Below are 14,489 nucleotides of genomic sequence, written 5' to 3'. Positions count from 1 at the left end.
TCTCATCCTCGGAAGTTCTACAACTGGTCGAACTCCCGCTCCCAGAAAGCGAAAGTGGTGGAAAATTGGTTCCAATAATTGATGCTGCACCCCTCCTCATGTGCGTAGCACGTGCAGCATCCAATAATTGATGCCGTCAGCCGCCCTTTCGAAACCATCTTCTTGAGGAGGAGAAGTCGTTGCAGCTGAAAATATCCATCTACTCTGAGAATCATCTAACCTTTGTGCTTGGAGAAAGAAGGATCAGCCCTGCACTGCGATGGCGCGGTGGATACTAGCAGGCTTGGGATCGCTCGGATCGTCCTTCATCGGGAGCTTGATGGGTAAGATCAGCGACTATGTGATCGAAAGAGTTTCGGAGGATCCCGGAGTCGCTGACCTCCACAAGCTGAGGAACACTCTTTCGGGGACTGAGCGCATCATCGGCAGAGTCGAGAACATGTGGATTAAAGATGATAACACGAAAAAGCGATTGAAGGAATTGCTGATGAAACTGAAGGACACTGTTTATGAGGCTGACGACTTGCTTGATGAGATCCAGTTCCGGGTTCTGAAGCAACAGATCGAGCAACAAGGAGCTCAGGGGTATGAGGCAAGTAACCAATCATCTTCTTCTTCTGATCTCCCTCCGAGTATAAAAAGAAAATTTTCTGAACGTGTCGGTCGCCTCTTCGGTAGAGAAGATGATGTGATTAGAGTGAGGGAAATTCAGATGACGTTAGATGAATATACTACTGACATCGAGCATTTCATTGATAAATTAGATGATGATGAGAAACAGATGATAACGTCAGTAGTGCCTCGAACCACCACTTCCTTTCCGATAGAAACTCAAGTATTCGGACGAGACGAACAGCTGAATCACCTTCTGGAACAGTTGATGAAATCTGCCGACGGATCCGGATCCAGCAACAGTAGCATCTCTACCTTAACTATTGTTGGGATCGGCGGGGTCGGAAAGACTACTCTTGCTCAGCAAGCCTACAACCACGAGAGGGTGAAGAACTATTTTCAGCATGAGGTCTGGGTCTGTGTATCAGACAACTTCAACGTGGAAAGGCTTACCAAAGAGATCATAGAATCCATAACCGAGAATAAGTGTGATCTCAGCAACCTTGATACACTTCAAGTGGTTCTTAAGAAGAACTTGACCTCAAAAAGGTTCCTGCTTGTCCTCGACGATGTGTGGAACGAGGACAGTCTGAAATGGGAAAGATTTTGTGCACCATTGAGGTACGGAGAACCAGGAAGCAAGATTTTGGTTACAACTCGCTCTAAAAAGATTGCAGAAATGGTTGGCAATCCGATCCCTCTAGGAGGTCTGGCTGAAGCCAGCTATTGGAAATTGTTCAAGAAATGTGCATTTGGTTCCGAAGACGCCGGTGAATTTCCACATCTAGAAGCCATAGCAAAGAAGATCGCTGGCAGGTTGAAGGGGTTGCCACTTGCGGCAAGGACGGTAGGCGGGTTGTTGAAGACGCAGATGAATGAGGAGCACTGGAGAATCATCGCAGGGAGTGAAATCTGGCAACTACAGCAAGACGAACAGGGTGTCCTGCCAGTCCTACAATTGAGCTATCAATGTCTTCCCTCACACCTTAAGCAGTGTTTTGTTTTCTGTTCCCTCTTCCTCAAAGATCTTCCGTTTGATGAACGAGACTTGATCCGGCTTTGGATGGCAGAAGGCTACGTTGCTCAAAACAACAATGTGACGATGGAGGATACAGGAAGCCGCTACTTCCTCGACTTAGTGAACAGGTTTTTCTTTCAGGAAGCTCCTGTGGGATCGAAATATGTGATGCATGATCTCATACATGATCTTGCTCAATTTATTTCAGAGGGGGAGTTTTGCAGGATCGATGATGATGAGTGGAAAGAGATCCCTAATACGACTCGTCATTTGTCAGTAATCGATGGAACTAATTTCCTGGAGTTTTACTGTAATGAAAAATTACGGACCCTTATGATCAATTATAAAATTCATTGGTATGTCGATAGCTCTTTGTTCCTCCGGTTTGAAAGATTAAAAAATATTCGAGTGTTGATATTACAAAGCTGTGGCTTGTGGGAGTTGCCCGAGACAATTGGTGGCTCGATACATCTCCGCTACCTTGACATATCCCATAACATTTTCTTTTCGAGGTTGCCGGAGTCATTATTTGGTCTTTACAATTTGCGAGTGCTGAATCTGTTGGAATGTGCACTACAGAGTTTACCGTACGGCATGAGCAAGTTGATCAACTTGATGCATCTTAATGCGGAAGATAAAATAATTTCCGAGATAAATGATGTTGGGAAGCTGACTTCTCTTCGAGGATTGTCTTCATTCAAAGTACTCAAGGATCAGGGACACGAGGTTGCCCAATTAGGCAGTCTGAAACAACTTCACGGACAACTTCGAATTACCAACCTCGAGAACGTTGAGAGTAAACAAGAAGCAGGCATGGCTAATCTGAACAACAAACAGTACCTTGATGCATTGGCCTTAGAATGGACATCAGATGATGGCTCCAGTTTGGATGGCAATGAATTAGTTGTGTTGGAGGAGGTATTCGAAGGTCTCCAACCACTTCAGGCTCTCAAAAGTTTGACGATCAGAGGGTATAATGGTGTCAGATCACCCAGTTGGCTGCAGGCACAATCGTTAACGAATCTGGCAACTCTTAGATTGATAAACTGCAAAGCATGGAAGGATCTTTCATGCATTGGACAGCTACCGAATCTCAAGAACTTTTATGTGGAGGGAATGCCTGCAGTGAAACAAATAAGTCATGAATTAAGTACAGAAAGCAAGTTCTTGCATAATCTGGAAATGCCAGACCAAGGCAAGTGTTTTCCATGCTTGGAAGAGCTCACGTTCAAGGACATGCCAGAATGGGAAGAGTGGTCTTGTGCTGATGGCCGACAGCTGTTTCCCTACTTGCAAAATCTTAAAATTGTACGATGCCCGAGGCTTAAGAGGATGCCTCCCCTCCCTCCTTCACTTAAATCACTGTCGTTATGTCAAGTCGGGTTAACAGAAGTTCTTGAGGACATCCCAAAATGTGAGGGACTCCCTTGTCTTGATCAACTGCCGAGTCTGAAGGTTCTTCGCATCGAGAGAATGCCAGTATTTTCCTAGAGACCAACGCAAGTATTTTCCTAGCTTGGAGGAGCTCACGTTCAGGGACATGCCAGAATGGGAAGAGTGGTCTTGGGCTGATGGTCGACAGCTGTTTCCCTGCTTGCGGAAACTTGAAATTAAAAGATGCCCGAAGCTTAAGAGGATGCCTCCCCTCCCTCCTTCACTTGAGTCACTGTTATTATCTCAAGTCGGGTTGACAGAAGTTCCAAGATTATTGGAAGAAATCGATGGAAGTAGTAGCAGTATGACCGTTTCAGAATTGAAAATATATAGTCTTAAAAAGGTCGAGATGGAGGACATCCCAGAATGTGAGGGACTCCCTTGTCTTGGACAACTGCCGAGTCTCAAGGTTCTTCGCATCGAGAGAATGCCAGCAGTAAAGAAGGTGGGCGATGGATTCTTTGGTTCTAGAGACCAAAGCAAGTGTTTTCCTAGCTTGAAGGAGCTCACGATCAGGGACATGCCACAATGGGAAGAGTGGTCTTGGGCTGATGGTCGACAGCTGTTTCCCTGCTTGCGGAAACTTGAAATTAAAAGATGCCCGAAGCTTAAGAGGATGCCTCCCCTCCCTCCTTCACTTGAGTCACTGTTATTATCTCAAGTCGGGTTGACAGAAGTTCCAAGATTATGGGAAGAAATCGATGGAAGTAGTAGCAGTATGACCGTTTCAGAATTGAAAATATATAGTCTTAAAAAGGTCAAGCTGGAGGACATCCCAGAATGTGAGGGACTCCCTTGTCTTGGACAACTGCCGAGTCTCAAGGTTCTTCGCATCGAGAGAATGCCAACAGTAAAGAAGGTGGGCGATGGATTCTTTGGTTCTAGAGACCAAAGCAAGTGTTTTCCTAGCTTGAAGGAGCTCACGATCAGGGACATGCCACAATGGGAAGAGTGGTCTTGGGCTGATGGCCGACAGCTGTTTCCCTGCTTGCGAAAACTTCAAATTGAAAGATGCCCGAGGCTTAAGAGGATGCCTCTCCTCCCTCCACTCAAAACATTAAGATTATGTGAAGTCGGATTGACAGAAGTTGCAGGGTTACGGGAAGGAATCCATGGAGGCGGCATTTGTGTAACTGCTTCTCGTTCATCATTGGAAATAAATCAATGTCCAAATCTAAGAAATCTGCAAGAAGGGTTGCTATCGCACAGCTTCCCAAATATCGGTGACATTGCGATATTGGAATGCGCGGAACTCGTGTTGCTGCCGGTGAAGGAGTTTAAAGAACTCACCTCCCTTGAGAAGTTGTCAATCTGCAGCTGCCCGAAGCTCTTGAGCATGACGAGAGATGGGGACATTAACATCTGCCTCCCACCCTCGATCAAGGAACTAGTGCTGTCTGACTGTGGGAATCTGGGAAAATTGCTACTGGGCTGCCTGCACAACTTGACCTCACTCACTCGATTGGAAATAGGCGACTGCCGGTGCATAGAGTCTCTACCAGCGACGTCGCTGCTTCACCTGAAACGACTTCAATATCTGAAATTTTGGAAATGTGGTGAGCTGAGATCAAAAGACGAGTTGTTGCTGAATGAAGGGAATGAGCAAGTGGAGGGTTCGTCGGTAACTGAATTATGCATCGACGACACAGCCCTGTTCAAACTATCGCTCTTAAGAAGGACACTTCCATCCGTCCGTGCTCTCAGAATCTTAAACTTTCATCGAGCGACGATGTCTGATGAGGAGGAGCAGTTGTTGCGAAGCCTCACAGCTCTCAGAGTGCTAGAATTCGAGGATTGCAAGAATCTACAATCGCTCCCGAGAGAGTTGCATGCCTTTCCCTCCATCTGTCTTCTAATAATAATTGGATGTCCGGAGATTCAGTCGCTACCTGAGAAGGGGCTGCCGACGTCCCTCAGGAATCTAATTTTCGTTGGCTGCCATCCCATGCTGAGTGAGCAGCTGAAAAAGCACTTGGACGAGATGAAGAGCTCGGGTCGATTTTTGGCTCTTGACCGATTGGAGATACATGAAGGTACATCACATCCAACCATTGCTTCTCCGCATCGATACCATTGGCTATTACAGAGTGGTCTCTACGACTCTGGAATAGCTAGATTTTTTATCTAAGAACATAATGTTGAAAAAAAATCTGTTAAATCAGAATATTTTTTTTCTTCAAGGATTCTTCACATAAAATTTAGATTAAAACTGACAACGTTTGACGCCGATCGTCAAAACTTAGAAACCTAATATTTCTCTCTCCTCTTTGTGCCCTCCAGCTGCACGCTTTAATCTTTCTCTTCCTCACAACCCTATCTCTCTCTCTCTCTCTCTCTTTACTTTCTTTGATTTGGACTCAAACGGCCCAATTTATCCAAGCCCACGAACCCAACACATAAAACTAAATACAAGACTTAGTAAGGGTTTAATTGTAAAAGGCACAATTTATTTCACTATATTTATGTTTTTATGACTTGTTATTGGCAATTCTTTATACTATAATGAGTTTACTTGTATTACTCTTATGCTATGAAAATATATTTAAATATATGTTGCTTTTAAGAAAAAGTATGATAAGCATTTTATTTAACATTTAAAATAAATATAAAGTTTAAGTTTTGTAAATTATATATGTATAAAAAATTGATATTTATGTATATTTTAGGACGCATGCACTGAATGTTTAAAAAATTCTTATTTTAAAAAATACTTAACTATGGTAAATTTTGTCTATATATGAGTTACAATGTTTTCTTTGCTCATATAATATTTTTTTTAATTTTCAGATAAAAGGATTAGCTCTAGATATGTCTTGAAGAACTATTCAGAGAAGAACTATTCAGAAGAAGAAGAAGAAGAAGAAGAATTTTCAGATAAAAGGAGTAGCTCTAGATATGTCTTGAAGAACTATTCAGAAGAAGAAGAAGAAGAAGAAGAAGAATTTTCAGATAAAAGGAGTAGCTCTAGATATGTCTTGAAGAACTATTCAGAGAAGAACTATTCAGAAGAAGAAGAAGAAGAAGAAGAAGAAGAAGAATTGTCCGAGTAACAAGAAGAGGAATTGTCCAAGTAACAGTATTGTACATTTAGATTACTTTGTATATGTGCTATTTAGAGATCAATATTATGAACTTTTTAGAAGTTATTGAATTTGATGTGCTATTTCGACTTGAATATTATGAACTTTTAAGGAGTTATTGAATTTGTTGTATGTGTTGTGAGTGGATTGATTATAGAATGAAATATGTAATAAATGTTATATGAAATTTATTTGTTTATATTTTTTATCTTATATTTCTGTAGAATAATTTATTACTTTGTTATGTTCGACCAACGCAAGCTTTCTACTAAATATAATTGTTTTACAGCAATATGTAGAAACCGTCTTGGTTAAGAACAGAGGCATATGATTGATGAGTGTATTATGCACAAGTGATAGAACCGACGTCAAAGTTTATATGTGACCATCATATACGGCATTCTATATATTTATTTTTATTTTTAAAATAATATGTAAGAATTATTGAAAGTTAGATGTTTTGACATATTTCAAGTGTTATAAGAGTTAACAATGTAACTATATAAATCGTTCAAAATATTTCCTGCATCCTTTAGAATTTAAATGTCATTCACTACTTTGCACTTTATGATGAAAAGATTATTTTATAAATTTCTAAAACGAAAAAGATAAACATAAAACAAATCACTCATAATGTTTTAGTACCAATTATGAACACATATTAGCATGATAAGAGTAGGCGCATAAACTTAAAGTAATAAAGTAACCTGTTGGCCAAAAATTTGTATAAACCGACAAGTTCAGTCTATAGTAGGTTTTAACAACTCATACCTTATCCCTCTTTTAACTTAATCCTAGATTTAATAAGGAGAGTGTAGTATTATAAAAATTGGCAAAAAATTACAACAATAGGGTAAGAAAACTACAACGACAACATGATTCAAAAGAGGAGAAAATAATAGAAAAATAAGAGAAGAAAAGGAAAGGAAGAAAAGACTAGTACCCAAATATAACTGAATCTAACCTAGTTCAACTAAATCTTGACTTACCTAGGTCTAGACTATGATCTGCCTTGCATTATATTCTCTCATTTCCCACTCTATTTGATCATAATTTATGCTGCTTTAAAGTATGAGGTTTGTATAGAAACTTACAAGTATTTCCTTTCCTTTTAAAGTTTGGAAATAGCAAATTTGGCCATTCACATTTTAATATAGTATAATTGTTCCAACAGATATTTTGTTTATATTGTTCCAAATAGCATCATCGAAGAGTGTGGAAGCCTCCAAATATATGCGTGTGTGTGTATGTATATATATATATATATATATATATATATATATATATATATATATATATATATATATATATATATATATATATATATATATATATATATATGTATGTATATATATGTATATATACATATATATATATATGTATATATATATATATATATGTATATATATATAATATGTATATATACACACATATATACATATATATATACATATTTATTTATTTTTATTTTTATTTATATATAATACACACACACAAATATATATATATATATATATATATATATATATATTTATATATATTTATATAGCTTCAATTCAGAGGTAAAACCTAATTGTCAAGCTACTGTGGTCCAATATTCATGTGTCCATGTAAAGAAAATTAGTTGATCCAGGTAAAACAATGATTTAATGATCATGCTGATGAATCTTTTTTAATTACCAAGTCCCAAGTAAGTTATAAAATTTGTGATTTATGAGACAGCAGAACAACATAATTTAATTTTCTAATTTGAAAATTTATTCTATCCATATTCATACCATAATATATGAACAACAAGAACAAGAGCTAGTAAGCAATTGAAACAATTAATCCGACCCATGTAACATGAACCAAGATTAGTGGCATACATACTCAAAGACATGCACCATGAGCCAAAATGTTTGCCATTATAAAAACTATGTTCTATACATTGAAACGCTTTGTTAAGAAACAAGATCGTGAAAGCTTAAAATACTGGTCATAGGTAAGGAATGACCCATGCCCTTGGATACGAATTATTCTCAATTTACAATGTGAAGCTTAAAGTACTTTAAAAACAGTATAAACTGAATATACTTGCTAAAAACTCATTGGCAATATAGACACAAGAAACAGAGTTAAAGTAGTTAATTATTTTCACTATCCTATCAAACTTTAGTTTTCTAACAAACGCTTCTCCATTTAATTAGCAAATGTACATATGAGATATTAAGCCATTTATGTCTTGTCCTTCCAGGTGAAACTCTTGGATGTACATCAAAGATTGCCTCTTTTTTTGTCTCATTGAGAGAGAAAAATGGGAATATTAACCTGTTTAGCACAAATATGTAAACACCTTCACATCTCTTACAATCAACACATATGAGCAACATTTATAGAGTTAAAGAAACAAGAATATTGAACAAAAAATTTGGCTTCACAGAAGTTATAGTTCGGGTGAGTGATAACAAATGAAACTAGTATATTTACCTCAAAATGTTTAAGTCGGCGCCAAGTTACTAGGAAAGCATAATAATGAAGTCATCGTTTTCATATAAGACCAAGATTACTATTTTTCATTAAATATGATATAAATTTTCTGACCATGACTATCAACATAAAAAGAGAACCAAAAATATCAGTTAAATTGATAAAATGTAAAAATAATCATGCAAGCAATACACCAAGAAGATCACTGGATATTAAATGACGGAACTTAGGGACAAAATTGTTCGTGCCATAAAGGCAAGGAGAAGTGTTCTCTCATGATCCATCAGTTCTCTCCACAACCTTTTGAGGAAGAATGGAAGGTCCTTTAATGTCTGAAAAACATGAAGCAGTGTTGAGATCTTTGACACACCACTTTTGTAAAAATATAAATCATTTATAATATATATATATATATATATATATATATCCACAGGATGGACGGTAGATTAGTAGTCAAAAACTTCCCAAAGCCAGATATTTGGTTAACAAACATCATGATTTATAACAGTTAATTAGTATAACTACTATCACCCAAATGTTTGTAGATATGAACATAATGCGTATGGTTAATTTCGCGAACTAGACTGATGAGATTGTTAGGATCAACTTTCGACGATTAAAGCTGTATTCGTACGATAAAAAATGATTTCGATGCGAAAGCTGATTCGGAAAGTTTTTTAACTCAAGATCAAGCGAAGTACAGTTGAAGTAAAGTAATTGAGACAGTTTGCAGTTAAGATAGAGAGCATAATGTAAATGCAAATCGAGATTTAGAGTGGTTCGGTCAATCTTGACTTACATTCACTTTTGACTTCCTCCTCCGATAAAGTCATCGACATCCACTAGAGGCCTTCCTTCAATAAGCGAAGGCCAACCACCCTTTTACAGCTCTACTCCTTTTGACGGGCTTAGGAGACAACCCTTAGAGAATTTCACTCATCTCTTGAATGATCAAAACTTAGAAGAAAAGATGGAGAAGAACTTTTGGTCGTTACAATACTTTTGAGTTCTAAAATTTACAGAATAAGATCAAGATTTCGGTGCACTTTCATGCAGGAAAGGATGGGGTTTATATAGGCCTCAAACTGGTTTGAATTTGGAGCTCAGAAACATCATCTCCCGGATTTCCGGGGTCCTAGCGGTACTACCGCTTGGCAGAGCTCGGAGACCGAGCTCAGGCGATACCACCACTTGACAGGGGCGGTACCACCACCCAGCCTAGGAGACTGAGCTCCTAGGTGGTGCCACCGTCGACCAGGAATTCTGGGTCCGAATGGGCTGATCCATTCGACCCAATTTGGGTCTGTCAAGGACCCAATTGCCCCCAAATTAAGTTAATGGGATCATCTCTCATTCCTAACTTAATCATCATGCAAACTATGATATTTTAAGACATTAATACTGTAACTTGCTTCGGTGCGTTAATCACTTCTTCCGGCGAACATCTGACGAACCCTCAGCGATGCTCCGACGGACTTTCGACAAACTCCTGGAGTTGCGACGATCAACTTGGTGAGTTCCGACGAGCTTCTTTGGCAAGCTCCTGGACTTCTCGGATTTGTTCCTACAGAACCTCCGACGACCGTCCGGACTTCCGTCGAACTCTCGAACTCCCAACGTAATCATAGTCTTGACTCCGACGCAACTCCTGCATGTCTTACTTCCATCATAGTTAATTCTGCACACTTATCTCAACATATGGATTAGATAATAAATGATAATTGATTTCAGGATAGCATACTAAAATCTTTCTAAAGCATGGTTTTGTATCAAAAAGAGAAATGTAAAAGCAGAATGTACACCACTTAGAAAGCATTTTATAAGTTACAAGACATGAATGAATATTTAGCAAACAACAGGCAATTGGAAAACAAGAAACTCCTTGGGGACTCCATTAATATCAAAAAACTTGTAGGAAATATACCTGAATAAAGCCACTTGGCACTCTGCCAAATCGACGATTGTAATTCTCAATTTTTTGAAGTACTTGATAAGCTACCCAATCATGGCCTTGATCTAATGAGGCCCCGGGTATAAGTAAAGTTATAGGATGATGGCAGAGGGGACATCTGCATGGCTGAAGGACAAATCCAGAATCCCATACCTGCATAATACAATTTCCTGATAACACAAACTCTTTAGACATAACAATTACTAAACAAGCAGCAAACTCTTTTTGGTAATGATGACCTACTTGCAATTCTATAATTGTCCATTCTGATTTCTTACATGTATTCATCAGTTACAGAAACTAAGATCATATTTCAGCTGACATAATTGACACGTAATAAATGGTAAACGATAGTGCTAGTCAGTTTGAAGATCCAAACGGTGAAATCTTTTACCTTAATTATTGGAGGGAAAAAGTAATTTATTTTGCTTCGATCATGAACTCAAGAAATCCAATTTAAACTTTTGAGTACAAAGCATTTAAATGCATAACGAACCATATACAACCACAATTCTTTTTCTTACAACCAAGAGATAAAGCAACTGTGGCATGCATATCAAAAAGAAAAACACCACCTCATGCCACATTAAAACTATTGAAAGTATTATAGGTGAAACCTGTTAAAAAAGGACAAAGCAATCCTGAAGAAAGTGGATGTCTCCTTAACTTACAAAAGAAAAGCACTTGTCGGAACTAATAAATGACAGTTTGATAAAAGCAATTAATTGTGTTTAGTCCTTAAACACAATATAAAATGGTTGATTAAACATCATAACATGGGAAACAGAGCCTGATACTTGAGGCTCTTATTAATGTGAGAATGGTGACACTGTTTTCGAAACTCAAAATTGAAGCCCAATCACAATGGACCAATTTCAGTAGAGCCAAAGGCCAGTTCATCAGGAACACAAGAAAAAGGAAAGGTAAAGGATAAACCCATTAGATCACATTTCCTAGAAAAATTTCTAATACGGTAGTACCCTTTTGCCATTTTCTTACATAACTAAGTTGGTTACATTCCAAGAAATGAACATCAATTAAAGAAGCATGATGCTAATTAGCATGATAGTTTTGTGCAAAACACTGAAAAGAGATCTTAACTATTATTTCTACTTAAAATGTGTTTCCGCATGTATGCCGCTAAATTTAAATTTGTAAAAATAATCACTTACAATATGCAACATTGCTGCTACCTGACATCATCATGAACCAGAGTAACTGTAAAATATCCAAAAACGACTCTCAATTTTATTTTTTATAACTATAAGATCAACAAATATCATGATTATGATTATATTTTTTTTATGTTATTATATTACTATAGTCAAAAGAGATAAAATAATTTTTGTTAGTGATTCCAGGAGAGATAGAAGAAAGAGATAGAAGAAGACCTAAGAAGACTTTAATAGAAACTATATTTAAGCACTTTGAACTTAACTAAATAACATATGATTTTTTACCTTAATGACGATAAAAGATCGTTGACTCCAAATAGTTATGATTTACAATTTTATTGTTGTTGTATAGCTAAACTCCAATGTCTCTGATAATATTATTTGGTAAAGTCTGACCGTTAATTTGTTGCAAAACATCAAATGTACAAAAAGTGTTGCAAATAAAAGAACAAAAATCTGTAGCTGATGTGTGTATATTTCAAGAGAATAATGGCCACAGGCTTTAAGTCTTAACATCTATAAATATATCATGGAAGCTTTAAATTAAATATCAGCTCAACTTTACATGATCTGCAACATTTATAATGTCTAGAAATAAAAAAATCATAATTTTCAAAATATTCTAACAGAAGAATTAAGTAAACAAAAAAAAAAGAAGAAAGCATAGTTTTAACAGCATCAAATACATTTTGATCTGATAACACATAAGTATAAAAAAACAATGGACCTTTCCATGCCTTTATCTAAAAACATATAGATCAAGCATGACCATTAGGGACATCAGTTCTAATCATACGAACCTTTATGCCATGGCCGAAGTATTAGCATAGCTCGATTCAATCTCGAATGCATAAGGTTACCCACGTGAATGTTCTAGTGGAAATGAGCATCGGATCGGGTTAGGTTCGAGCTTCGTCTACTGAGTGTGGTCTTCTCTCTTGGTGAGTGGACTGTCTCTTTATCGTACCCTCCTGCACACATGTGAGTGGAATAAGAGATTGGTCCGTTGGCTCAGAAACAAACACTTCCCCAACTGTTAGCTATAGGAGTGATCCATGAACTTCACATTTGCTTCACAAACTGAGACCGGTATCTTTGTGAAAACTTCTCTTGTATGCTTGAGTTCACATTGGAGCACAATGATTAACTAAATTTCCTACGACACTGCCACTGTAAACCTTTATAGTGAGTTATTTAATAGTATCCATGATAAACCAATACCAAGTAGATATATCTTTCCTCATGACTTCTGTAATACAGCAACATACATCAATGAGATAAAAAAGATCATCTAGACAATCGCAAAAGATTTTGGTGGACAGTGATTCAGGGCTCTTTCTCCTTAATGCTATTATTAATTAACCTCATTCTTAATGTTTAATGGAGTAGATACACACATTGTTAATATCAGATCTAGAAAACTCAAAATGTTATTCCCAGCTCATATAAATTAGCTCTATAAGTAGGTCCGGCTTGATTTCTATTTGACATTTATAAGCAAACAAGTTTAAATTATTTTCAAGGCAAAAGAGAAAATTTTTGCATTGATTTTGGTCAAGGTAATATTAAAGTTGACAGGCCTACACCCGAAAAGTTAGAGAAATGAATCTAATTAATAGAGACAGTTGACATGTTTGAGCAGGTTGGTGTAGAATTCATTTTATAGCCGAAATTGCATATTACAATGTCGATCTAATGTATATATTCCAAAAAAAAAAAATGCAATTGACTCATCTTATTGTTCAATTCCAAACTATATACTAAGTTCTATCAACAAATTAAATATTGCCCTTGAGATGACCCATATTGTTGTCTAATCACAATACCTCATAACACAAGTGTTTTTTATGTACGTACCAATCAAGACAACTCAGAAGACCCTTCAAAAACACACTTTTTGCTAATATCATCTCATGTTCTTTACTTAAACCCGTACAAGAAACCAGAAGGGAGCCTTCCTCTCTTGTATATAGCATATGGCATGAAGAGAGCCCTAATCAGCAGCGAACACCTCTTTAGTTTTACGCCACTTCCATTTTATAAAAAATTTGAGTTGATAGATTAAATAGGGTTTTGACATTTTGAAATATCAACAATTCCTAAATGCAATAGTTTCAATAAATTCAACAGAAAAGAGATGTTTTTTCTTGTATATAAAAGAATGAGCTCGATAACCATATTAATTAACGAATTAATAACGTCAACTATTTCCCCATTAGATTACAACTTGAAATCTTACACTCCATTCCACAAAAGACGAAAATAAATAACTTAATGTCTCTCTCGCTATCTATCTTTGATGAAAAATGATAGTATAGAATCAGAATCAAAGCTTAGAGTTATCTCCAAAAATATATTTTAACGGGTAATATTAAGAAATTAAAATATATTTTGAAAGATTATAAATTAATATTTTATCTTTTAAAATAAGATTAGATAGATTTGTAGCGATCAGAAATTCTTAATTTTAAAAAGTTAAAATATATTTTAATTTTTTTTAATTGATATCTTTTTTTTTTAAATAAGAGTAGATAAAGTTGTAGAGATTAGGAACTCTTATATTTTATATCTATAAATAGATGGTATTTGTAGATCAATTAATTTAAGCCTCAAGCATTCAAGTTAACTCTAAGAATTATTCAAGATGTTTTTCTGAAGTTTAATAAATTTTTTATTTAATTTGATTAGTACCTTATTATTAATATTTGAGAGAAGATTATACTTGCATATCATCTTCCCTTTCTTTCACA

At 36.4% G+C, this 14,489-nt stretch overlaps 1 protein-coding gene across 1 annotated transcript; it reads left to right on the top strand.

Annotated features, from left to right (window-relative positions):
* Nucleotides 1-156: 156 nt before the first annotated feature.
* On the top strand, nt 157-6,276 carry LOC135633940 (putative disease resistance RPP13-like protein 1). Its single transcript, XM_065143963.1, is given in 3 exon segments — nt 157-3,114; nt 3,116-5,097; nt 5,852-6,276. Coding segments are annotated over 3 exon segments (5,100 nt in total). The 5' UTR covers nt 157-259; the 3' UTR covers nt 6,115-6,276.
* The last annotated feature ends 8,213 nt before the right edge of the window (nt 6,277-14,489 follow it).

This window comes from Musa acuminata, chromosome BXJ3-3, assembly GCF_036884655.1.
Source record: "Musa acuminata AAA Group cultivar baxijiao chromosome BXJ3-3, Cavendish_Baxijiao_AAA, whole genome shotgun sequence".
Taxonomy (NCBI): domain Eukaryota; kingdom Viridiplantae; phylum Streptophyta; class Magnoliopsida; order Zingiberales; family Musaceae; genus Musa; species Musa acuminata.
This window is presented reverse-complemented; position numbering and strand designations above follow the sequence as displayed.